At 45.8% G+C, this 25,596-nt stretch overlaps 1 protein-coding gene across 1 annotated transcript; it reads left to right on the forward strand.

Annotated features, from left to right (window-relative positions):
• The first annotated feature begins 3,378 nt into the window (after nucleotides 1–3,378).
• On the forward strand, nucleotides 3,379–3,822 carry LOC126195800 (uncharacterized). The gene has a single exon (XM_049934436.1). It carries the CDS (start codon nucleotides 3,379–3,381, stop codon nucleotides 3,820–3,822), a length of 444 nt encoding a protein of 147 aa, XP_049790393.1.
• Nucleotides 3,823–25,596: the final 21,774 nt, after the last annotated feature.

A 25,596-nucleotide genomic window follows, 5' to 3' on the forward strand; every position in this document is an offset into this window, starting at 1 on the left:
CGACTGGCAGAACATACCGGAGGCCTATTCTTTTCCCGGGCCTCCACGGGTATTATTATTATTATTATTATTACTCTCGGCTTCCGGACTGCACCGTCTGATGATACCTAAGCCACCTTCTGACTGGGAGGACGCTTGTGCTAGTGTTACCAGTGGCGTAGTAGTGGAGTGGCATGGCATTCGAGAGCACGCCGATTCAAATCCTGCTATACTGATTTAGGTTCCAAGTGGATCGGGAAAATTAAATCGAACCAAATGCGACGACGGTACCTTCGAAATAGGGCGGCCAGTTTTCTGGTGCATTCTTTCCATTCCATGTCTCCTGTACCCCGCGTATCGGGGAAGAGCTAATACACACGATGGTGGGATGCTACTCCCTCCCAACCGCTTCCGGACACTGCTACGACTAACGTTTACTGCTAGCGGATGCTACCGTAAGGCCCACACTCAAATACGCCTGCCCTGTCTGGGGCTACGCAGCCACAACCTAGATGGCGAGGCTGCCGAATCCAGACCAGAGCGCACGTCCCCACCTGCCTCCGACACACACGACGCCGCGGAAACAAAAACGCTGACAGATAACCAGCGGTAGCATTTTACGACACCGCTAGTAACTCGACCAAAGCACACATAAACCCATTAAGGAATTGCACCCAGCAACCAGAACTGTGGGCCCAGGAAATGACCTGTGGGGGTCTCTGCAGACATCATGAGACTCTGGCATAAAATGGGGGTGATACGCGATTACAAGAACTCAGCAAGAGAGTTGTCACAGCCTCTGTCACCTCAATTCTCCAATTTCCTACCTACACGTGGTGCCCCTGTTAAGCCGAGCAACTCAGCGGAAGGTTGGGTAACCAACCCCAGCGGGAAACTGAGTCGGTGAGCAGATAGGAGTTGGAGGACAGTGGAAGGCAACGGGAAACCACCACTGAACTATCCCAAGAAAACCCCATGGCTTCGCTCAGCTCAAAATGTTCCGGAGTTTCAAGTTCCCCGATCGGATCTCCGGGGGGAACCAGGTTGAGAGGAGCTTCACGAAGAGTAAGATGGTGCAAAGAGAAGCACTGCATAGGAACATGGAATGTAAGATCCATGTATCGAGGAAAACTAGACATAGTGAAAAGAGAAATGGAGAAAATTAACATCGACATATTGGGAATAAGTGAAATGAGGTGGACTGGCATGGGAGAATTTGCTTCGGATGGCCATATGGTGTATTATTCTGGGCACGATAACAACAGAAGTAATGGAGTAGCCTTCATAGTTAGTGATAAAGTGAGAAAAGCTGTGATGGGATGCAAATATAAAAATGATAGAATGATGTCCATCAGACTTCAAGGTCAGCCCCTCAACATCACAGTAATTCAAGTTTATGCACCAACAACCGATGCTGAAAAGGAAATTATTGACCAGTTCTATGGAGATTTACAAGAATTACTACTTAAATGAAACAATAAGTTCACTGTTACCAGTCACCGTTTTATTCATTTCCACGACGCGTTTCGAAGGTTTAAACCTCCATCATCGGGTGGATTTACATTAGTAAGTATTACATTTGTGTGTGTGTTGTGTTACGATTTTTGGAGGAACTTGTGGCACTGCCTAGTAGAGAAACGAGACACTATTTCAGAATATGGTTTAGGATAACTTTTGACGAAAAATTAAACTGATATCTAATGGTAAACATTAAATGAGTAAACTACAGTACCTTCAGTGATCACAGGTTCCTTTTGCTGTCGTAACACATCACATGTATACTGCCACATTTGTAAACAAATATGGCGTCTGGAATCAGCTGGGTGCAAAGTTCGTATAACAGAAGTGAAGACATAATCGCAAAGTGCAAAGAATATACATCATAACAATATTATTACAGAATAATTGCTTTAAGCATTTGGCGGTGTTTGTTTTGAGGAGTCAAATATATGTGTGTGTACTTCAGGTGGTATATAAATCCAATTCTGACAAGTTAGAACAGCAAACATCCGTATTCGTTTATACAATCAGGTGAAATGTTAAAATGGCTTAAACTTCATTCTTATTGATAACAATTAGGTGAAATGTTACAGACTATAATTACAATGATCATATTGGCTACAACAGTAAAATCATACATACATTACATTCTTTGATTGGGGTTAATAGACAGATATGAAGTGAGGGGCTGGAGGCAGAAGGAGAGGTAGAGAGAGAGAAAAAGTGTGTGTGTGTGTGTGTGTGTGTGTGTGTGTGAGTGAAAGGGAGAGGGAGAGGGGGGGGGGAGGGGAGAGGGAGAGAGAGAGAGAGAGAGAGAGAGAGAGGAAAAAGTGATTATTGAGGGGAAATATTTACATGGCAAGGAGTCTTAAGATTGCATGTTGCATATAGTAGCTGCCTAAAGGTTGGAGTAATACATTGGTTAATGCTATGAAATATGCAGATAGATATACATTTGTGCCAGTAATTGATGTACATACAGTCTTAAGCTGACAAGGGGTACAAGCTGTTGGTGTGATGAATTATCAGTGAATGAGGTCAATCTCTTGTACTCTTGGCAGCTGTCAATATTTATGGTAAATATTAGGTGTGTGTGTGTGTGTGTGTGTGTGTGTGTGTGTGTGTGTGTGTGTGTGTGTGTGCGTGTATTTTATGAGTGTAGGCAGTCGCTGAAAATTGAGATGATACAGTGAACTTATTGTTTCATTTAATGTCAGTAACAGTCACGGTAAAGCCTAACCTAAAAATGTTCGCATTTAAAGAATTACTACTGTCAACACCAAAAAAGGATATCGTCTTCATAGTTGGAGATTGGAATGCAAAAGTGGGAAATGAAGCTGTAGAAGGTATAACAGGGAAATATGGTCTTGGTACAACAAATGAAGTTGGACAGAGACTCCTAGAATTCTGCCAAGAAAATTCATTGATAATTACTAATACACTGTTTCAACTATCAAAACGACGCCTATATACCTGGACTTCGCCAGATGGCCAACACCGGAACCAAATTGATTACATACTTTGTAATCAGAGGTGGAAGAGCGCGGTTCAGTCAGCTACAAGACCTTGGGCTGACTGCGGATCAGATCATGAGCTCCTGATTGCAAAATTTCGGCTGAAACTTCAGAATGTAGCAAAAAGTATCCCAACTTGCAGATACGACCTTAACTCTATACCCTCCGACTATGCTGCAGAGGTACAAAACAGATTTAATGTATTACAGCTGGAGGACAAAAGCTCGCAAGAGATGTGGACAGAAGTAGCTAATACTGTCAAGGAGGCCGCCGAAAAACACATTCCCAAGAAAAGGAACAGTAAGAAGGCTAGATGGCTATCAGTTGAGGCACTGCAAGTTCAGAAGAACGAAGGAAAGCAAAAATCAAGGGAGATAGATCAGCTATGTTTGAATTAAATAAAGATTTTCAGAAATTAGCTAGAAGAGATAAAAATATATTCTTTAATGAACAGTGCAAGGAAGTTGAAGATAGTAACGTAAAGGGGAAGACAAGAGACCTTTATAAGAAAATTAGAGAAATTAAAGGAAAATTCCAGGCAAAAATTGGAATGATAAAAGATAGAAACGGGAAAGATCTGAGTGAAGCAGAGGATGTTAAGGAAAGATGGGCAGAATATGTAGAAGACCTATACAAGAAAGAACTGCATCATGACAGGGCTCCTACTGCTGATGTTAATGTTAATTTAGAACTAGAGCCAGGTATTTTGGAGAGCGAAATCCAGTGGGCCCTTGAAAATATGGCTGATAACAAAACTAGTGGACATGATGAAATACCAGCAGAATTGTTTAAAGTCACTGGAAAGGATGCATTCATTGATAATTACTAATACACTGTTTCAACTATCAAAACGACGCCTATATACCTGGACTTCGCCAGATGGCCAACACCGGAACCAAATTGATTACATACTTTGTAATCAGAGATGGAAGAGCGCGGTTCAGTCAGCTACAAGACCTGGGGCTGACTGCGGATCAGATCATGAGCTCCTGATTGCAAAATTTCGGCTGAAACTTCAGAATGTAGCAAAAAGTATCCCAACTTGCAGATACGACCTTAACTCTATACCCTCCGACTATGCTGCAGAGGTACAAAACAGATTTAATGTATTACAGCTGGAGGACAAAAGCTCGCAAGAGATGTGGACAGAAGTAGCTAATACTGTCAAGGAGGCCGCCGAAAAACACATTCCCAAGAAAAGGAACAGTAAGAAGGCTAGATGGCTATCAGTTGAGGCACTGCAAGTTCAGAAGAACGAAGGAAAGCAAAAATCAAGGGAGATAGATCAGCTATGTTTGAATTAAATAAAGATTTTCAGAAATTAGCTAGAAGACCTATACAAGAAAGAACTGCATCATGACAGGGCTCCTACTGCTGATGTTAATGTTAATTTAGAACTAGAGCAGTCACAATACTCAATATGTCAAAAAATATGGATCACGCAGCAGTGGCCAGAAGACTGGAAAAGATCAGTATTCATCCCCATTCCAAAGAAGAAAAGTTCTAAAGAATGCTCAGATTACCGAACAATCGCACTTATTTCACATGCTAGCAAAGTTATGTTGAAAATCTTACAAAATAGACTTCGCCAATATCTAGATCGAGAGCTGCCAGAAGAACAAGCTGGATTTAGGAAAGGAAGAGGAACTAGAGATCAAATTGCTAACATTCAGTGGATTATGGAAAAAGCGAGAGAATTCCAGAGAGATGTGTACCTCTGCTTTATTGACTACGCCAAAGCCTTTGACTGCGTCGATCACAACAATTTATGGAACGTACTGAAAAACATGGGTGTACCAGATCACCTCATTCATCTGATACGGAGTTTATATCTTGACCAAGAAGCCACGGTGAGAACTATGTATGGAACAACGAAATGGATAAAGATTCAGAAAGGGGTCCGGCAAGGCTGCATACTGTCACCGTACTTATTCAATCTGTATGCAGAACATGTCATGAGGAATGCGAGGCTAGATGAAGGAGAAACAGGAATTAAAATAGCTGGAATAAATGCAAACAACCTCAGGTACGCGGATGATACGATCCTGTTGGCAGAAAGTGAAGAAGAATTGAGAACACTCTTACTGAAGGTGAAAGACGAAAGTGAAAAGGCTGGTCTTATGCTGAATGTGAAGAAAACGAAAATTATGGCAACTACACCTACCAATTCGTGGGATATAGCAAGAGAAACCATGGAGGTAGTGACCACATTCAGTTATCTCGGTTCCCAGATCTCTGCTGACGGTGACTGCAGCCATGAAATCCGGAGACGCCTGTTGCTCCGTAGACAGGCGATGTCAAACCTTGACAAGGTTATAAGGTCCAGAGATATAACACTAGCAACAAGGATCCGTATTGTGAGGGCTATGGTCTTTCCAGTTGTGATGTATGGATGTGAGACCTGGACCATTAGAAAGGCTGAACGACGAAGAATTGACTCCTTCGAATTGTGGTGTTGGAGGAAACTTCTTAGAGTTCCATGGACTGCCAAGAGAACCAACAGATCAATATTGGAGCAAATTAAACCAGATTTCCCCCTGGAAGGTCTAATCTTAAAACAAAAGCTGACCTACTTTGGACACACAATGCGAAGGCATGCCTCGCTGGAAAAAACATTAATGCTGGGGAAGATTGAAGGAACTAGAAGAAGAGGACGTCAGAGGATGAGATGGATCGATAGCATCACAGAAGCAATGTGTTCCAACCTGGAAGGTCTACGGGAGAAAGTGCAAGACAGGAAAAAGTGGCGTGATTTGGTTCATGGGGTCACGAAGAGTCGGAACCGACTAAACGAATAGAGAGAGAGAGAGAGAACCAGAACTGTACGGAAGATCGAGGGGAATCGTGTCTTACACAGAGCCGACACAGTTCAAACCGCGTAAAAGTTAGGTTGGGTTGGGTTGATTTGAGGGCAGAGACCACACAGCGAGGTCTTCGGTCTCACCGGGTTAGGGAAGGATGAGGAAGGAAGTGAGCCGTGCCCTATCCCGGCATTTGCCTGAATCGATTTAGCGCAATCACTGAAAACCTAAGTCACGATGGACGGACGGGGGATCGAACCGTCGTCCTGCCGAATGCGAGTCCAGTGTGCTGACCACTGCGCCACCTCGCTCCGTATAAAAGTAAGGGAATGCCAAAAATTAAGAGCATACCCAGTGTGCACAAAAAGTAAAATCACCGAGTTCCTCTCACGGAAATGTCAGCTGACAACAACCTTCTCCAGAAAACATCCTTGTGAGAGGAAATTATTATCGGCTGTCAGCAGCAGCCACGGCAGCCTCGCGACGGCCACTGCCCCGCCACAAAAGCGCGGCGCTACCCACACACCTCCTGCTCCTCCTCGGAGCGCCGCAGAACATCTTCTAACCAAACGAGACAGGACTCAAGCTCGCGGCAAAAGTCAGCTAACTAATACGGCAGGTAAATATAGTTACAGAAGGATACACATCCACTGATTAGACAAACGTCGTTTATTGTGTTAAAGTTAAGTTCTGAGACACAAAACTGAGGGTGAGCAATTTTACAAGACGTAGTCCGTGGTTCAGGTTTTAATGATGGAGAACACTGAACTGAAAAAATACAAGGTTCTAAAACTTCTTTTGTTCTCCTGCCGCCATCAGTTGCGCGTAATGTTATGCTAACAACTGCCACTTTGGGTTCGTCTTATTACAACTAAATGAAACCAATTTTTCGTGCCGTACGGGTTTCAGTTTCATTTGAAAGGAATTATCAGTAGGCTGAAATATCCACACATTTGGGTTTGCACTATTTTGTTTCAAGTTTCTGAAATTGCACATTGTGGTTAGGAACAGATCTCATTATCTACGGTGTCATGATCGTTTAAATTTCTATTAAACAAATTCGTAGATGCTGCTCTGCATTTGTTCCTGTTCGGCTCCTCTGCTTATTGCCACCTGCTCCCTATATTGTACCAGTGTTGCCTTCAGAATTTGAAAGAGTGTATTCCAGTCTACAGGTACACTGTCAAAAGTTTTCTTTAAATCTGCAAGTGCTATAAAGATAGCTTTGCCTTTCTTCAGTCTGTGGTCTAAGACAACCCGCAATGTGTTACCTCGCACTTTCGTATATTTCCCCTGAAGTTGCCTTTGACCTCGTCCTCCACTTTTATAGAAAAATTCCTGTTAGTATTTTGCAAACATAAGTGATTGAGAAGTAAAAATAATTTCGTGTGGCTCGACATTCTGAAGCAAGACTTTGAAACGGATGCCACTTCGATGACCAATGTGTGGCTAACAAGGGCAAGGAGACAAAATTTAACGTGGAATCATAATCACATGTTGTTCCTGACGTGTCTCTACATCACAGAGAGATGAATGCTCTGTCAAAATACTGACCGAAAAACGCCAGCTTCGGCTGGGATTCGATCTCGCGTCCTTTCGGTTTTCAGGCATTCCCTTTGCCACTAGACCGCCACCAGTCCCAAGACTGATGGTTCGGTAATACGCACACCTGTCAGCAACTGCCTTCTTTGGAACTGAAATTATATGAAATATCAAGTTTGAACATTCAAACTTCAATATACAGTGTGTCCCAAAATAATGTATACACTATTTCAAACAGAATATCTTTTTAACTAAAGGAGACAGCAATACAATTTTTATGGGTATTAATTTAGAAGGCGGTGAAAAACGTAACAATGCTTTCTTTTGTTTCAGGATTGTCACCGAACATGGGTGCTAAAGTGCTACTGGAAAACAGGGAATGTGAGTGCTGAACGCTGACGTTGGAGAGTTGAATTTGGAACACCACCATCGAGAAGAGTAACAATTACATGAATCATAGATAAGTTTGAAGCCGAAGGAACGGTGCACGATATGAAGAAGAGACATAGCGGACGAAAGAGAAGTTCAACAGACAATGAGAGCGTTGATGCAGAAATCCACGCATACTCAAGATCCCTGAAGAAATGTGTGAGGCAATGCTCTCGTGAGACTGGGATCTGCACAAGCAGTGTTCATAGAATTTTGCAGTCTCAGAACTTTAAGCCTTACATCCCAAGACTTCTCCACGCTCTTAACGAGGATGATCCTGATAGGCGAAGCGAATTTTGTGAGTGGTTCATTAACAGGAAGAGCAACGGCCGGCCATGGTGGCCGAGCGGTTCTAGGCACTTCAGCCTGGAACCGCGCGACCGCTACGGTCGCAGGTTCGAATCCTGCCTCGGGCACGGATGTGTGTGATATCCTTAGGTTAGATAGGTTTAAGTAGTTCTAAGCTCTAGGGGACTGATGACCTCAGATGTTAAGTCCCATAGTGCTCAGAGCCATTTGCACCACTTTTTGAAGAAGAGCGACGTTTCCAAAATCGAATTCTTTGGTGAGATGAAGAGACGTTTAAACTTGATGGAACAATTAACCGCCATAATTGCGTGCACTGGGCTAGGGAGAATCCATATGTAACCGAGCAAAGGCGTGTTAACCTACCAGGAGTAACAGTGTGGCGTGGTCTGTCTTCTAGAGGGTTAAACGGGCCGTACGTCTTTGACAAAACTGTCACGGGCGACTCGGAAATGTTGGAAATGGTAATTCCTGGTCTTAGCGTTTTGTTTGGAAATGAAGATTATTACTTTCAACAGAATGGGGCGCCACCTCACTTTCACCTGGATGTGAGGGCATTTCTCAATCGCACATTCCCTGCCGGATGGACAGGACGAGCAGGGAGTGTGAAGTATCGCGCTCGATCTCCAGATTTAACTCCTCTAGACGCCTTTCTGTGGGGTACTATCAAGAACACAGTTTACGCTGCGGGACCACGCACACTGGATGATCTTAGAGAGCAAATTCCGTTGGAAACAATAAAGTTGGCATGTCGCTCAGTCGTAAGTCGTTGTCGACAGTGTATTGCGATGGACGGACACCAGTTTCAACATTTACAGCCATAAGTCGAACCATGAGGTATCTAACACCACTGAAATTGTATTTCTAACCGCTTTCATTAAAGAGATGTTCAGGTTCAAATAGCGTATACATTATTTTGGGACACCCTGTAATAGCGCTAGACACCCATCGCTCATTCCAAGTGGAGAACTTTTCTCGTGGCTTGCTCTGACAAGGAGCTCGATAATTGTGAGACGACATCGCATACTGCAAGGGCCTTGTCAAGCTTAGGTCTTTCAGTGTTCTGTCAGTCCTCGCCGTATCAAGTCTGTCACATCACATGTCCCACTAACATTTCGTCCGCCTGGCAATTCGCTGAAAGGAACTGTGACCCCGCAATGGTCCCGATCTCAAACAAACCCGTCCTACTCATTGGAATGGAGAGAGAAAAGTATAATAAACAAGAGCGACGTCTAAGGATTTCGCGGCATGATGGACTTGCGGTGTACTTCCGTGTGTTCAGCCAAGCTCCTATTTCCTTTTACGCGACGATGGAAATACACACTCGGATCAAAACCTGGAAGTATACCGTTAAATAAATAAATATCTGTAATGCTATCGAGTTACTTTCCCTTGTATGGCTGTTGTCTGTATTCCTTACACCTGTCAGCCTTCTGTTCTTCGGTTAGTATTGTCTTTGGACCGGAGCTCAGAATATTGATATAGGAGCTTCTCTTTTCTTCAAAGGGCTCTCTAATTTTCCTACATGCGGCACATATCTTTCCTCTAGCAGTGTTTGTTTCTACTGCCCTGCATTTATCCTCTAGGCCATTCCTACTTAGCAATATATCTTGTGCTATCCAAAGATTTCTACTGTTCCTTGCCCCTTAGTCTATTTTATGGTTTCCTGCCTTCATTACTTCATCTCTCAAAGCTGTCTATTCGCTTTCTACTGCTGTTCTGCAAAACTTGAAGGCAAGATAGATAAATTAGCAGATTGACAACTCTGTGGAAGTAAATGAAAGTGTTGAATTATGTTGCCACACGTCTCCCAGCCATGCACAGAAAGTTGGACGTCACATGGCGAGACGTCATCGTGACTACAGAGCAAAATGCAACTGCCCCACATCACGAGGCTATTGAACGAACGGGAAAAGATAGTATGTGGCAATCGCCGAGCAGTTACAGGCCACTGTGGTGCTGTTCGTTACGGCACGTCCGGAAACAACAGCTGGATACTTCACACGGGGGAGAATCATCGGGAGTAGGAAGAAGGACGAAGTGCGACGGGTGTAGCCGACGAGTGTGGTATTGCTCGTAGCTTTTCTTCACGTGTGTGTGGGACGTTCCGAATCGCAGGCACTGCTGGCCGTGCACGTGACCGCTAACAAGAGGAAACAGGGCGTGCAGTTACAACCACATTTAAAAGGACTGGGAAGCACGCAATCCCTCGATGCGGAGTGGTACGGTGACTGGAAGAGGGGGCGGTCTCTCTGCCAGACGACCACTGCGTTGTGTTCCTTTGACAGCTGCATATTGGCGGCACCGTTTGCGATGACTATACGAATTGCACCAGCGAGGAATAGGGGGAGAAGAGATTCAGTCTGAATAGTGTTTCTGCAGGTCCCCTCATATGACGAGGGGTGGGGACACAAAATGCACGCAGGAACACTGTCGCTTTGGGGGTCCTGTTGTTACAGGCAGAGGAGCTCTTGGGAAGAATGGATATTTGTCGAAGTAAGTGGCCTGTCCGTTGCCCAACTTACATCTCGTACGTAGGACGTCGACGGCCACCCAGGAGGTGCGGACAGTGGTGGTGGGGGATGGTGCAGTCTACCACAAACCTCGTGGCCAGCACGGGCCCACACACGCTGTTACAAACAATCTGCCTTCTCTTTTATTGTCCAGTGAGTCATCGTGAGCTCCGGTGACTTCGAACAGAAGCGTCATTTCTGTTCGTCGCATTAGGCATTTCTGTCAGTTACCATTTCTAGTATGCTGTAGCAGTCACACGTCACGGGAAATTTACTTTTATCATTAAGTTTTGCAGACCAGTGTATTTCTCGCCCCCGTTTCCTGAATCGTGTCTAATGCCGCCTCTGAAATTGTCAGAAAACTGTGCTACTTTCAGGTATTGCACCTCCCACCGTCTTAATTTCCTGGGTTTACGAAATTTCTCCTGTTTTCGTCTGGAGTTCGAAACGAATAAATTACGGTGATAGTGTCCACATCCGGCTGGAATGGCCGAGCGGTTGTAGGCGCTACAAACTGGAACCGCGCGACCGCTACTGTCGCAGGTTCGAATCCTGCCTCGGGCATGGATATGTGTGATGTCTTTAGGTTGGTTACGTTTAAGTAGTTGTAAAGTTCTATGGGACTGATCACCTCAGAAGTTAAGTCGCATAATGCTCAGCGCCATATCAGGTGTCAAGCGTGCTGCAGTATCTTACGGATGACTCTTAAGTCTTTGTGTATGTTATTTACTGAGTGTTGTTAACGGTTATTACGGTGTGAAAGGAAGAGAGGCGGAGCAAACAGAGAGATGGCGGCGTATGGGACACTTCCGTGGAATGTCGACAAGAAATGCGGTCACCAAGTAACTGACGGCTCTCAGCCGGGGAGACAACGCCGAGAGAACTGGATGCAGGACACTGTCTGAGGAGTTCGGTCGACGTGTTAGACATCAGTAGCTCAGAAGTCTCCGCTAGCAGGGCACAGGGGGCCGTGCCTGGCCGGGCCGGTCTGTACCGGCTGGCTGCGAGGGCGCCGGCGCGCACGCGGACAGCCTACTTGGTGGCGGCAGCGGCAGCTTTCTAGCCGGCGAAGCGCCTCCTGCCCGCCTCGCCTCGCCTCGCAGCACCGCGCCGTCACGTGTGCCCCTTTCCGTCGCCTTCCCCGTGCTGCCTGCTGCTGCTGCTGCTGCTGCCCAGCTTACAAACACACTTTCTCCCCGGTATCAGTGCCGATGCGGAGAACGGGCGCGCGAAGCCTTTCTAGGGAGGCCGCACTGCCTATTTGGCGCACCGTTTACTTCCTAGACTCTCGCACGGAGCTTTGAGGCCGCCTCTGAGTCGCATCTTCTGTCGCAGAACGAAGCAAAATGTCATCGCGGGAAAACGACATCTGCTTCACCTAAAAGTTTTCATTTGCTAGTGCAACGGAATTCGAGATTAGAAAACCGCTAGTCCACGTCCTAACCGGGTGCACGATTGGCACAACGAAAGTGCATTATTTGCAAACACTTTCTACACGAGCTATGCACGCACCTGTAGCAATTACTAACGTAGCGGTGACAAGCCCCTTCCCCCTCATCCATTCTCCGCACACACATCTGATCCTAGCCGAGCTGCACGGAAACCGAGCTCACAGACTAAGAGACTGTAGGTCCTGTCCTGTCAATTTCAGAACAGCTACCAGACGATCGTAATTTAAATAGATGACGTCAAATAAGGAACAAACACTGCGTGTTTTTTAACGGATCCGACGCATTTGCACCAAACATGCATTTTCTGTTACGACGTAAAGTCGAGCGCCGGCACGCCAGTCTGGAACGATGGAGCAGAGAGGGCTGTGACGAGACGTCAGCCAATCGCACGCTGACCGACCCCTCTCTAGGACAACGCAACAGCAGCGCGCTCTATGCGAAGAGAACATAAGCGCCGCGCCCGACTGGTCGCGGCTCCGTCAACGAGGAGCTTCACGACTATCGACCTGAACTGAAGCGTCAACTGTATTACTTCGCTTGTATTAGGAATTCTATGTACTGAGGAAGCTTGTTTATTTTGTTTGTCGCCCTTTGCTTGCTATACATCAATGTCATTCTCAAAGTTAAGTACTGTCATTTACGTTTTGTAATAAAACTCATGCTACGGTCGCAGGTTCCAATCCTGTCTCGGGCATGGATGTGTGTGGTGTCCTTAGGTTAGTTAGCTTTAATTAGTTCTAAGTTCTAGGGGACTGATGACCTCACCAGTTAAGTCCCATAGTGCTCAGAGCCATTTGAACCATTTTTAATAAAACTCATTAATTCGATTTGCTTGAATTACTGTCTACCGATCCGAGAAAGCATGTTCCCCAGACACCCCATATTCGACGACTAGCCTTGGGAGAGCCAGCCCTGACAAAACTATAACATCAGGTGCGCAACATGTATGAGATAGGTGAAATACCCTCAGACTTCAAGAAGAATATAATAATTCCAATCCCAAAGAAAGCAGGTGTTGACAGATGTGAAAATTACCGAACTATCAGTTTAATAAGTCACAGCTGCAAAATACTAACGCGAATTCTTTACAGACGAATGGAAAAACTGGTAGAAGCCGACCTCGGGGAAGATCAGTTTGGATTCCATAGAAATTTTGTAACACGTGAATCAATGCTGACCTTAAGACTTATCCTAGAAGAAAGATTAAGGAAAGGCAAACCCACGTTTCTAGCATTTGTAGACTTAAGAGAAAGCTTTTGACAATGTTGACTGGAATACTCTCTTTCAAATTCTGAAGGTGGCAGGGGTAAAATACAGGGAGCGAAAGGCTATTTACAATTTGTACAGGAACCAGACGGCAGTCGAGGGACATGAAAGGGAAGCAGCGGTTGGGAAGGGAGTGAGACAGGGCTGTAGCCTCTCCCCGATGCTATTCAATCTGTATATTGAGCAAGCAGTAAAGGAAACAAAAGATAAGTTCGGAGTAGGTATTAAAATCCATGGAGAAGAAATAAAAACTTTGAGGTTCGCCCATGACATTGTAATTCTATCTGAGACAGCAAAGGACTTGGAAGAGCAGTTGAATGGAATGGACAGTGTCTTGAAAGGAGGATATAAGATGAACATCAACAAAAGCAAAACAAGGATAATGGAATGTAGTCAAATTAAGGCTGGTGATGCTGAAGGAATTAGATTAGGAAATGAGACACTTAAAGTAGTAAAGGAGTTTTGCTATTTGGGGAGCAAAATAACTGATGATGGTCGAAGTAGAGAGGATATAAAATGTAGAATGGCAACGGCAAGGAAAGCGTTTCTGAAGAAGAGAAATTTGTTAACATGAAGTATAGATTTAAGTGTCAGGAAGTCGTTTCTGAAAGTATTTGTATGGAGTGTAGCCATGCATGGAAGTGAAACATGGACGATAAATAGTTTGGACAAGAAGAGAATAGAAGCTTTCGAAATGTGGTGCGACAGAAGAATGCTGAAGATTAGATGGGTTGATCACGTAAGCCGGCCGGTGTGGCCAAGCGGTTACAGGCGCTACAGTCTGGAACCGCGTGACCGCTACAGTCGCAGGTTCGAATCCTGCCTCGGGCATGGATGTGTGTGATGTCCTTAGGTTAGTTAGGTTTAAGTAGTTCTAAGATCTAGGGGACTGATGACCTTAGAAGTTAAGTCCCATAGTGCTGAGAGCCATTTGAACCATTTGATCACATAACTAATGAGGAGGTATTGAGTAGAATTGGGGACAAGAGGAGTTTGTGGCACAACTTGACTAGAAGAAGGGATCGGTGGGTAGGACATGTTCTGAGACATCGAGGGATCGCCAATTTAGTATTGGAGGGCAGTGTGGAGGGTAAAAATCGTAGAGGGAGACCAAGAGATTAATACACTAAACAGATTCAGAAGGATGTAGGTTGCAGTAGGTACTGCGAGATGAAAAAGCTTGCACAGGATAGAGTAGCATGGAGAGCTGCATCAAACCAGTCTCAGGACTGAAGACCACAACAACAACAACAACAACAACAACGAGTTCTCTCTCTTCTGTTCATCGCATTCCTGCTCTACAAGAATGAATTGGGCATCTCGATGACCTTACTTCCGTAACTTATTCTAATATTAACTACTAAATTTGAATTTCCTTCGTTTTCTAAACCGGGCCAAAGGTAGCAAAAATTACTGACCTTTTTGATTTTTTCCTCTATATGTACAATTCATCCAGGCCATTGGTAACATATTCAGTTCTTGATACCTAATTAACCTGCAAACATTAGTTTTTATATTCCATTGTTAGGGGGGGGGGGGGGGGGTACATATGCAATTCGCATTCTCTCTATCTTGCCCTAAACGATTTGGTTATCAGCAAACAGTAAATTATGATTATATACGTAAAAGCATACTGTCCACCTTGTGCTATGACGACTTGGTCATCAGCAAAATGGTTCAAATCGCTCTGAGCACTATGGGACATAACATCTGAGGTCATCGGTCCCCTAGAACTTAGAACTACTTAATCCTAACTAACCTAAGGCCATCACACACATCCATGCCCGAGGCAGGATTCGAATCTGGCTCCGTAGCAGCAGCGCGGTTCCAGGCTGTAGGTCATCAGCACAAATGTAAAATGGTACAGGTATACTCCATCAGCAGTCCCTACCCCATTCTCCTCTTTTTAAGGGACTATTTCCTGAGACTACTATATATGCGCATTTTGAATAGCACTGGTGAAATTGGGTACCCTTATACTAACGTAAGTGTCTAACTGTTCAAAATTTTCCTCAAAGTATATTACCAGATTTTATTTGGCATATATGATCTTTATATAGTTCTTACATTATTTTAACTTAGTGATCCTCTTTGTCACATGAAAGCCTTTCCAAAGCATTCTCCGCGGAACAGGATCATCTCTATTCTATGAAAACTATCCAACGTCTCTTAATTTTTCTGAACATTTTTTCCGGTATCTGTCGTAATGGGAAAATATGGTCCACAGTTTGAAACCGAAAACATATGGAACTGAAGCCATTATTCGTTTTCTGTTTATTGTATCTCACAGGACTAATACCATGTACTTACTATAAGATGGTCACCTACTGCTACAGAATTTATTTTGACCTTAGATGGCAACTACACTCCTGGAAATGGAAAAAAGAACACATTGACACCGGTGTGTCAGACCCACCATACTTGCTCCGGACACTGCGAGAGGGCTGTACAAGCAATGATCACACGCACGGCACAGCGGACACACCAGGAACCGCGGTGTTGGCCGTCGAATGGCGCTAGCTGCGCAGCATTTGTGCACCGCCGCCGTCAGTGTCAGCCAGTTTGCCGTGGCATACGGAGCTCCATCGCAGTCTTTAACACTGGTAGCATGCCGCGACAGCGTGGACGTGAACAGTATGTGCAGTTGACGGACTTTGAGCGAGGGCGTATAGTGGGCATGCGGGAGGCCGGGTGGACGTACCGCCGAATTGCTCAACACGTGGGGCGTGAGGTCTCCACAGTACATCGATGTTGTCGCCAGTGGTCGGCGGAAGGTGCACGTGCCCGTCGACCTGGGACCGGACCGCAGCGACGCACGGATGCACGCCAAGACCGTAGGATCCTACGCAGTGCCGTAGGGGAGCGCACCGCCACTTCCCAGCAAATTAGGGACACTGTTGCTCCTGGGGTATCGGCGAGGACCATTCGCAACCGTCTCCATGAAGCTGGGCTACGGTCCCGCACACCGTCTGGCCGTCTTCCGCTCACGCCCCAACATCGTGCAGCCCGCCTCCAGTGGTGTCGCGACAGGCGTGAATGGAGGGACGAATGGAGACGTGTCGTCTTCAGCGATGAGAGTCGCTTCTGCCTTGGTGCCAATGATGGTCGTATGCGTGTTTGGCGCCGTGCAGGTGAGCGCCACAATCAGGACTGCATACGACCGAGGCACACAGGGCCAACACCCGGCATCATGGTGTGGGGAGCGATCTCCTACACTGGCCGTACACCACTGGTGATCGTCGAGGGGACACTGAATAGTGCACGGTACATCCAAACCGTCATCGAACCCATCGTTCTACCATTCCTAGACCGGCAAGGGAACTTGCTGTTCCAACAGGACAATGCACGTCCGCATGTATCCCGTGCCACCCAACGTGCTCTAGAAGACGTAAGTCAACTACCCTGGCCAGCAAGATCTCCGGATCTGTCCCCCATTGAGCATGTTTGGGACTGGATGAAGCGTCGTCTCACGCGGTCTGCACGTCCAGCACGAACGCTGGTCCAACTGAGGCGCCAGGTGGAAATGGCATGGCACGCCGTTCCACAGGACTACATCCAGCATCTCTACGATCGTCTCCATGGGAGAATAGCAGCCTGCATTGCTGCGAAAGGTGGATATACACTGTACTAGTGCCGACATTGTGCATGCTCTGTTGCCTGTGTCTATGTGCCTGTGGTTCTGTCAGTGTGATCATGTGATGTATCTGACCCCAGGAATGTGTCAATAAAGTTTCCCCTTCCTGGGACAATGAATTCACGGTGTTCTTATTTCAATTTCCAGGAGTGTATTTATGAATCTAGGATTTCAATGGTGAGAGTGTTAAGACATCCAAGCGACTTGTAACACGAACCGAGTTCCACAAAACTCGATCTGGGTTATCTACTAAGAAAAAGCAAATCGTGTTTAATTCAGTACCTTGTACTGCAGTTGCCTGGCCTACAGAGAGGTTGATAATTTGATAAGAGGAGTAATCGCTGTATTGGAAGTACAGTTTTAGAGAAGGAGAAGTTAAAAGTGCTGCCAGTCTCCCGCTTCTCCTAATACGCCTTTCATTTACTCGCTTGCTTCACCATGGCAATTTTGGGCCTTTGTGTTTTCTCCTTGAGGAGACAGCAGAACACATCTATATTAACTGTAACATAAAAAAAACATCTCTATGAAGAAAACCAAGTACCGGTATTATGATAACAGAAAGAAACTAAAGAGAATAAAGAATAGAATTTAGGGTCTCTCTACCGGAAACCTGGAGCTGGGGTTTAAGGAGCCAAGCGTTTCACGGTATCAAAAATGGGACCCATGCCTCCAGGACCCTCAAAGGTCCCTTGGGACACAGGACCCAAGCCTTTTGCGGTCTTAAAAGGAACCCAGTCCTCCCATTCAAAGCAGTTAGAAACAAACATACTTCTAGTAGGAGCTGTAAAGTATTTTTCTGTCACATGTAACCTATGCAAAAACGACTCTGATTATCCTGCTTTTGCTTAAATATGAATTAGTGATTTCTGTACCAGTTCGTTTAGCGTTACCCTTGGTGCACTGCGACGAGGTAAACTGTCTGGCACAGGCGGCTCAATTCAAAGAGGGACTCATCACTGAAAACTATTCTAATCGAATAAATGACATACTAGTGTCTGGTGACGCCCCAGACAGCTGTGCGATACTAGCGTCTGTCACCCACCCACGATGCGGCCCAACAACCAGGAGGGATGGTCCGCGGTGCCATTTCTTTTCGCTCTGGTGTTGTCCATGGCACCCTTACAATACTGCTTACAATACTGCGGTACGTTTACGACAGTCTACACCCCGTTTTGTTGCTCTTCGTGGCAAGCCATCCTGGGCTTAAATTCCAGCAAGATAACGCCGCTCGTAGACCGCGAGAGTTTCTACTACTTCCTTCACGGTTGCCAAACCCTACATTGACAAGCAACGTCGCCGGGTCTCCCCGACTGAAAAGTCTGCTGCATTATGGGAAGGGCCCTTCAACCATCTCCGGATTTTCACGATCTGACGTGCCAATTGGACAGAATTTGGCACGGCCCCTCAGGAGGACGTCCAACAACTCTATAAATAAATGCCAAGCAGAATAATCGCTTGCATAAGGATCGCAAATGGACCAACGCGTAATTCACTTGCTCAATTTGTGAAACTCTTTTTCTTAAATAAATCGCGTAGTTTTTCTTAAATTGTAATCACTTTTATCTCTACATGTACATCACATGTACCGACTTCGACCTATTCGCATAATTCCTTCGTGGTGCTTTTTTATTTTTTTTAATTTTTGTCTTAGACTGTGTTTTCTGTAACTTTCCTCTTCAGATTACAAATTATTTTCCACCCTCAAATTTTATCAGCAGCTATCTTGCAACCGTCTCTACTTTTGATCACACGAGTGTTTTCAAAGGAGGCAGTTTATTAAAACCTCTGCAGTTCTTAATGATGCATACTCATTGCACTACATAACATTTCAACAATATTTGGAATCCGAGAGCGTAATCCTTGTGAAGTAGCATTTTCTTGCCTGTGATGTTAATAGCAATTGGAACGGGGTTGGAGGAGAACCTGAGTAGGAAGTGATCTGCTGTGGACAGAAACTACGACTCCGAGGCGGCACGGGAGACCTCGGGGCTACTACGTGTTGGCAATCAGATTGGTTCGGGAGGCACAAGTCCTCGTAACCGCCAGGCCAACCTGCATAGGAGAGGCTCGGGTTCTGCGCACGGAACAGGATGGCATGGGCAAAGAAGGAGAACAGGAAGGAAGGGAGCAGATGCAAGAAAAACGAGAAAGGAAGAAATAATACGAAATGTTGTTGCACGGTGACCCATGTTGGTCAGTAGGGAAAGAAGTATCGTCTGGCACATGACGTAACGATCTCGAGCGCGTCGACAGTGGTTTACAGGGGCGTAAATGGGCAAGATGCAGTAGTGACAGGCCGGCAGTGTGTGGCAGGGTGGGGTGTCCGTAGCACACCACTGTGGTGAAGTGGCGCGGCTGAGCTGCCGAGCCCCGCCGGCCCGTGGCCGCCGCGGACGCCTGCCAACCGACCGGTTCCTCTTGCAAGTATGCGGGGACGCTGGCCACACGGCAGCTAGCAAACAGGCAGCGGGCGGACGCGGGCCCGGAGCAAGCGTGTCGAGTCTTCCCTATCCCTCACCAGGCAGTCAAATGTGGCAGGTAGATGGGAAAAATAATTAACCGATACCGAATGGAGTACCGGATAAAACAAATTTATAGCAGAACTTGCTTAAAAGAAGGAATGGGTTGATACGACGTATGGTAAAGCAAAAGGAACACACAGTTTGGCAAAGGGGGAAAGTGTGGGTGTATTATGTATTCACACTTTCGTGTCCTCTTAAAAATTTTAAACTGGTTCAATTAGATGAAGGCTGCAGTAGATATGCAGTGATGAGGCTTTCACAGAACATATTACCGTGGAGTGCTCGTCCAAGCGAGACTAGCACTAGAGACAGAGACTGAAAAGAGAGAACAGTAGCGCACAAAATGGAACAGGCAAGAAAATTAGAACATAGGGAAATAAGGGTTCTGCAATACGTTATACTGGTGTGTGTTGGACGAAATAATTGCCGAAACTAGGAGACGGATGTGTTATATCAGAGAGAAATGTGGTCCGTCCAAAAAGTGGAGAGGAGAAAACTGTCAAGAGTTTCAGTTCTGTTACCAAAAGAGTACTTTGTAAAATAGACTGGGCAAAATATATATGAAAGGAAAAGCAAACCATTGCCACGTCCGAGGATTATTGTTGTCCAAAATTATAAGCAAACCATTGCCATGTCCGAGGATTATTGTTGTCTAAAATTATTGACAGTTTCAGAGCGATGGAGCGGAGCTACAGACCACTGTTAACAGAGCAATTCGCCCCCCCCCCCCTTTCTCTCTCTCTCTCTTTCTCTCTCTCTCTCCCCTCTCTGATTCTACATTAAACACTTAGCTTTGTTTAGTTGTCTTATAAATTAATGTTTTGCCTTTACCTACACTCACGATTGCACTGCAAGAATGTTGTTGGTGGTGGTGGTGGTGACGAAGACCCGTTTGATGCAGCTCTCCCAGCTTGTGCACCCTCTCCAGACCTGCTTGGTCTGCTCCTAACACTCTGCAGCCGAGTTGCGAGACACCGTCCCCCCATCAAAATGGCCGCCGAACCGTGGTAGCAATGGGAAAGTCAGGCAGATTAGTTACTCATCAACATCGACAGCAATACAATGGCAACAACACAAGCCAGAGAGAGAGAGAGAGAGAGAGAGAGAGAGAGAGAGAATATGAAGATACAGAAGGGGTAACTAAGTATGTAAGTGATTATAACACTATAGTGGGAGAAGGAGTAGAAGACAGAGTTACGGAAGAATATAGGCTCGATAGTAGGAAAGAGCGACAAGAAAGACTAATAAGGTTCTGCGATGAATTTCAGCAAGTAATACAGATCACTTGGCAACATGACGCTTACGTAAGGTCGAAATCAGATGTTAATTGTAAGACATACTTATGCGCAGATACAGACTCGGATTACAATTTAGTAATGACGAAGAAGAGGATGATGTTTATTTAGTGTGTGGGGCGCTCAACTGCGCGGTTGTCAGCGCCCGTACAAATTCCCAACCTTTGCTCAACCCAATCTCGCCACTTGCATGAATGATGATGAACTGATGAGGACAACACAAACACCCAGTCATCACGAGGCTAGTGAAAATCCCTGACCCAGCCGGGAATCGAACCCGGGACCCCGTGCTCGGGAAGCGAGAACGCGACCGCGAAACCATGATCTGCGGACAGTAATGACGAAGAATAGACATTAAGGTAAGCTGCAACAATCAGTGTTGAAAGAATACTGAAGTACTGAGGAATCACGGGATGCGTTTGAAGTTCTGTCCCGCCGTAGAGACTGCGATAATGAGTACCGCAGTGGGCAGTTCAGCTGAGCAGAAACGGATAGCTCTAAAATCGGCAATCACACATGTGGGGCGTACGTACGTACATACATACATAAGTAAGTACGGAGAAGCCTCGGTAACACAAGAAATACTTGAGCTGACCGACGAAAGAAGAAATTTCAAAACTGCTCGAATATAGGATTACAGTAATGTAAGTCGCTTAGGAGTGAAAGAAATACGAAAGCGTAGGGTAACTAAGTCAAAATGGCTGCAGGAAAATCCTAAGAAATTAAAAAGTAATCGTCGTTAAAATAACAGGTTGAGCATGCAGAAAACTCAAAACAACCTTCTGCGAATGTGACAAGCAAAGGCGCCAACATAAAGAGCGCAAGAAGACTTACGAGAGCCGATAGTTGGAATGAATACGCTGAAGGCCTCTACGAAGAAGAGGAACTGTCTCATAACGTGACAAAATAAGAAATGGAAGTCGGTATGGAAGACAGAGGATCTCCAAGATTGTCAAATGTTAAAAAGAGCTCTAGAAGAGATGAGATCAAACAAAGGCGAAGGGATGGAAAACAACTCTTTGGACTTGTAAAATCATTGGGACACGCGCCAGCCAAATCACTATTAAAGTTGATTTGTGGAATCCGTGAGTCTGAAAAGATACCATCAGATTTTCGGAAAAACATCATCACCGTTGTTCCGAAGATTATAAGAGCTGATGAACGAGAGAACTATCGCAGAAAGACATTAACATCTCATGCCTCCAAGTTGCTGAGAATAACAACATACAGAACTACGAAAAAAAAATTGAGGAGAGAGGCAAGAGTGAAGAAAAATCGAGAGATATTCACAGAATTTGTAGATCAGGAAAATGCGTTCCATGATGTGAAATACAATAAGACGATCGAAATTCTGAGAACAATGAAAGTAACTTGTAATTCAAGGCGAGTAATAAGAAATATTCAGAAGTACCAGGAGGGAACAGTGGTAACGGAAGACCGAGAACCAAGTGCTCGCGTTAAAACGGGTGTATGAAAGGGACGTAGTCTTTTGTCCCCTGCCGTTCTGTCTATAGACGAAACAACCAATGATGGAAAAATAAAACAAAGGTTCAGAAATGCGATTGAAATTCGGGGTGAAAGAGCATGAATGATAAGACTCGCTTATCACATTGTTATCATCAGGTTGAAGCGGAACAAACACTGGTAGCAGTTACTTCCGTAAAATATCTGAAGTACTGAGGAATCACGGGATGCGTTTGAAGTTCTGTCCGGCCGTAGAGACTGCGATAATGAGTACCGCAGTGGGCAGTTCAGCTGAGCAGAAACGGATAGCTCTAACGTGGTACTGCTGTAGTGTACACGCATCGGCCCTACTTATACCTCCCGAGGAGATCACGAATGTAAAAGTAGAGAGATTAGAGCGCGCACGGAAGCTTTCAGACAGTCGTTCTTCCCGCGAACCATACGCGACTGGAACAGGAAAGGGAGGTAATGACAGTGGCACGTAAAGTGCCCTCCGCCACACACCGTTGGGTGGCTTGCGGAGTATAAATGTAGATGTAGATGTAGAAGCGAGGAAAAACTGCAGGATCTGTTGAATGTAACGGTGAATGTAATGAGTATGGAATACCGATTGAGAGTAAACGGAAGAAAAAATAAAGTAGTGAAGAGTGCAAGAAACGGGATTAGAGATGCACGTATCATAACTCGGATAGCGGAAGTAGACTAAGTTAAGGAACTGTGTTGCCTTGCAAGCAAAATAACATACGGATCAAGCGAGAAGGACATAAAAAGTATATCACCACTGGAGGAGGTTGTTCCTGGCTAAGAGATTTCTGATGATAAACATTGGTGGACTGGCCGTAGGCTGATGAAAGTATGTTTCTCAGAATGTGCGTTCGGATCACAGCACTTTATGCTAACGAAATGCAAAAGAGGCTCACTGGTAAAGTAATAAATGCAGAGTACAGAAAACAGAGATGAAAGGAGCATGTGAAGATTCTTCACAGGAAGAAGATATACGATGATAAGACATCCTAATTTAGGTGTAAATTGTATGTAAAATCTGTTGGGGAAGACACAGACCGGCATATATCGTCAAGGTGTTGGGTGGAAGATGGAGAGGGTGGCACAGGAGAGGAATTCGTGGCCGGCCGCATCGACGCACTCACAAGTCTCAAGACTTAAAAGTCTGCGAGGCGCTGCTTTATCGACTGTAAGCGTCAATAATCGAAAACTGAATGTAGCGCCATATGTTACGATTCTCGACGACAGTTCACGAAACCATCGACGAAGCACTACACAGTGCTGGTAAAAATAGCTTCGAAATCCTAAGTATCATCTAAGGCAGGAAAGTAACATATTTTGGAGATATTTTTCGAAGTGAAAAGTGTATTGAAAGAAAGGCAGAATGGAAACGTGGGACTAGAGAAAAGTGTGTTTCATGTTGGTAGAATCTTTTGAGTGTCTCAACACGGACTGTTGCTACGTTGGTTAGAACAGTTGAGAAGCTAAAAGAATATTAGACGGTGGGCGACAGTCTTCTGTAAGAAGTGTCTACACACACACACACACACACACACACTGTATTTACAACAGCACTACCGCCATCCCCTCCCCTTTACGAATAACGCGTGGGTCGACCAAACTGTTGGGACGCAGCACGCGGTCTCTCCTGTCGAGATGTGGGCTGGCAGCACACCACGGGAATCGGGGACGGTTAGTGCGCGTCACGCGACTGGGGCAGCGGCGGCAACAAGCTGGCTGTAACGGTGGCAGCTGCGGCTGCGGCTGCGGCTGGGTTACTGTGCATCCAGGTAAAGCCGTGGGGCCGGGGCCGGGGCCGGTTCCAGCTCCAGCTGCCGCCGCTTTTTGCGTCCACCTGCCGCAGCCAGACAGGCTAGGCCACTGCACAGCGGCTGCGGGGACTGTCACAACTGGCCGACGAAGACCCGCCGATGCGTGTACACTACAGCAGTACCACGTGTACTTACAAGTCAGTCAAAGTTTTCGACCCACCTTGGGTAGGCAAGTTGGGGCGCCTGCGCAGTGGGGCACGAAAGTGCTGACCACGGCTCGTTCTCCAACGTTATATATAATATATGTGCACAACGTCGAAGCGAACTGGATGAAAAATATGACAATCACACCTTGGCGTTGCCTTTGGATGACTAACGAATTGCTACCTCCATTTCCAAGCTCAACCTGGACGGGCGCCAGGTCCAGGTAGCATCTACGCTGAGATCGGGCCGACGGTAGGTACAGTGCCTTATTTCACACAATCAGTAAGCGAGCCGTTCCGAACACGTAGCAACACGTAACATGGAAAGCAGCTTGCGCAGTGGTGATTAAAAATGGAAATCACAAAGAGCCTGCACCACCGAAAAGTACATCCTTGTACTTATTAAACATCTCGGCCGAGGTCCACGGCCGTCTACTTTGTGACCTTTTGCGAGAGCCTGAGCTCTTCGGGAAGGGTTAGTACCAATATGGGTTGAAAATAGGGAATTTTACAGATGACGTGGGTGAAGAAAATTCGACTCCGAAGTATACGAGAGCACTCATGACTGACACGTATAGCATTCGAAATTCTTTGATAGGCATTTGCACGTCTCTGAGATCACCGAGATTATTGGAGTAAGCGTGCTGTCCAGTGGCTTCCAGGGTAGAGCAAGCTCTTCAAAAACATAACCGAGGGCTGTCGCAAACACTCCGTAAGTGTCTGTTGTTCTGGAATCTTTGTATTCAATCCCTGTCTGTATTAGACGAGTGAGATAGTGTTGCGTCCGAGTAGTTGAGAGTGCGGACTCTAGAGCGAGAGTTAAGCACAAGACGAACGGTGTGCTCGGTCAGATGCACGGACGACGAACTGGCTATAGCTGTCCATAAAACCTCTCAAGGGAAGACCTTTTCTCACCAGAATTCCGTCCTTCAGGCTTGATGGCACCCTTTGAATGTATCTAGGCGTTCTTCTAGATCAGAAAAGAAACATCCCAGAACATGTAAACTCTGTTACTCAGGCACCGACCAAAATTACGCATAAAGCTGTCCGTGCTGCCGCTGACAGCTGCATGTTGTGTGATCATATCGTGACACCATCTTCGAGGCCATTGTTGACTTCACTGCCAGCTTCTGCGCATATCATTTTCGATTACAGTGCTGCAGAGGAACACTGAAACGAATATAGTGCAACACACTCCTGATGCTCAAAGATGCCTTTCAAACTGCACCTGTCGAGGTTTTACTGGTGCTTCTCGGGATGCGTCCGTCTGATGTCAAGGGCAGTTATGGGCCAGATCGTATTTGTTGAGGCGCCAACAATGGGTTCGAGTAGGCGAGATAGCATGAGCTCATACTTCTAATAAAAGACGCCTACGGCAGCCCGACTGGGGCACAAGAAGCAC

The sequence above is a fragment of the Schistocerca nitens genome, chromosome 7, assembly GCF_023898315.1.
Source record: "Schistocerca nitens isolate TAMUIC-IGC-003100 chromosome 7, iqSchNite1.1, whole genome shotgun sequence".
NCBI lineage: Eukaryota > Metazoa > Arthropoda > Insecta > Orthoptera > Acrididae > Schistocerca > Schistocerca nitens.

What these genes read in the sequence shown, in the direction of transcription:
- LOC126195800 (XM_049934436.1), top strand. Translation starts at nt 3,379, where the DNA reads ATGTTTGAATTAAATAAAGATTTTCAGAAATTAGCTAGAAGAGATAAA.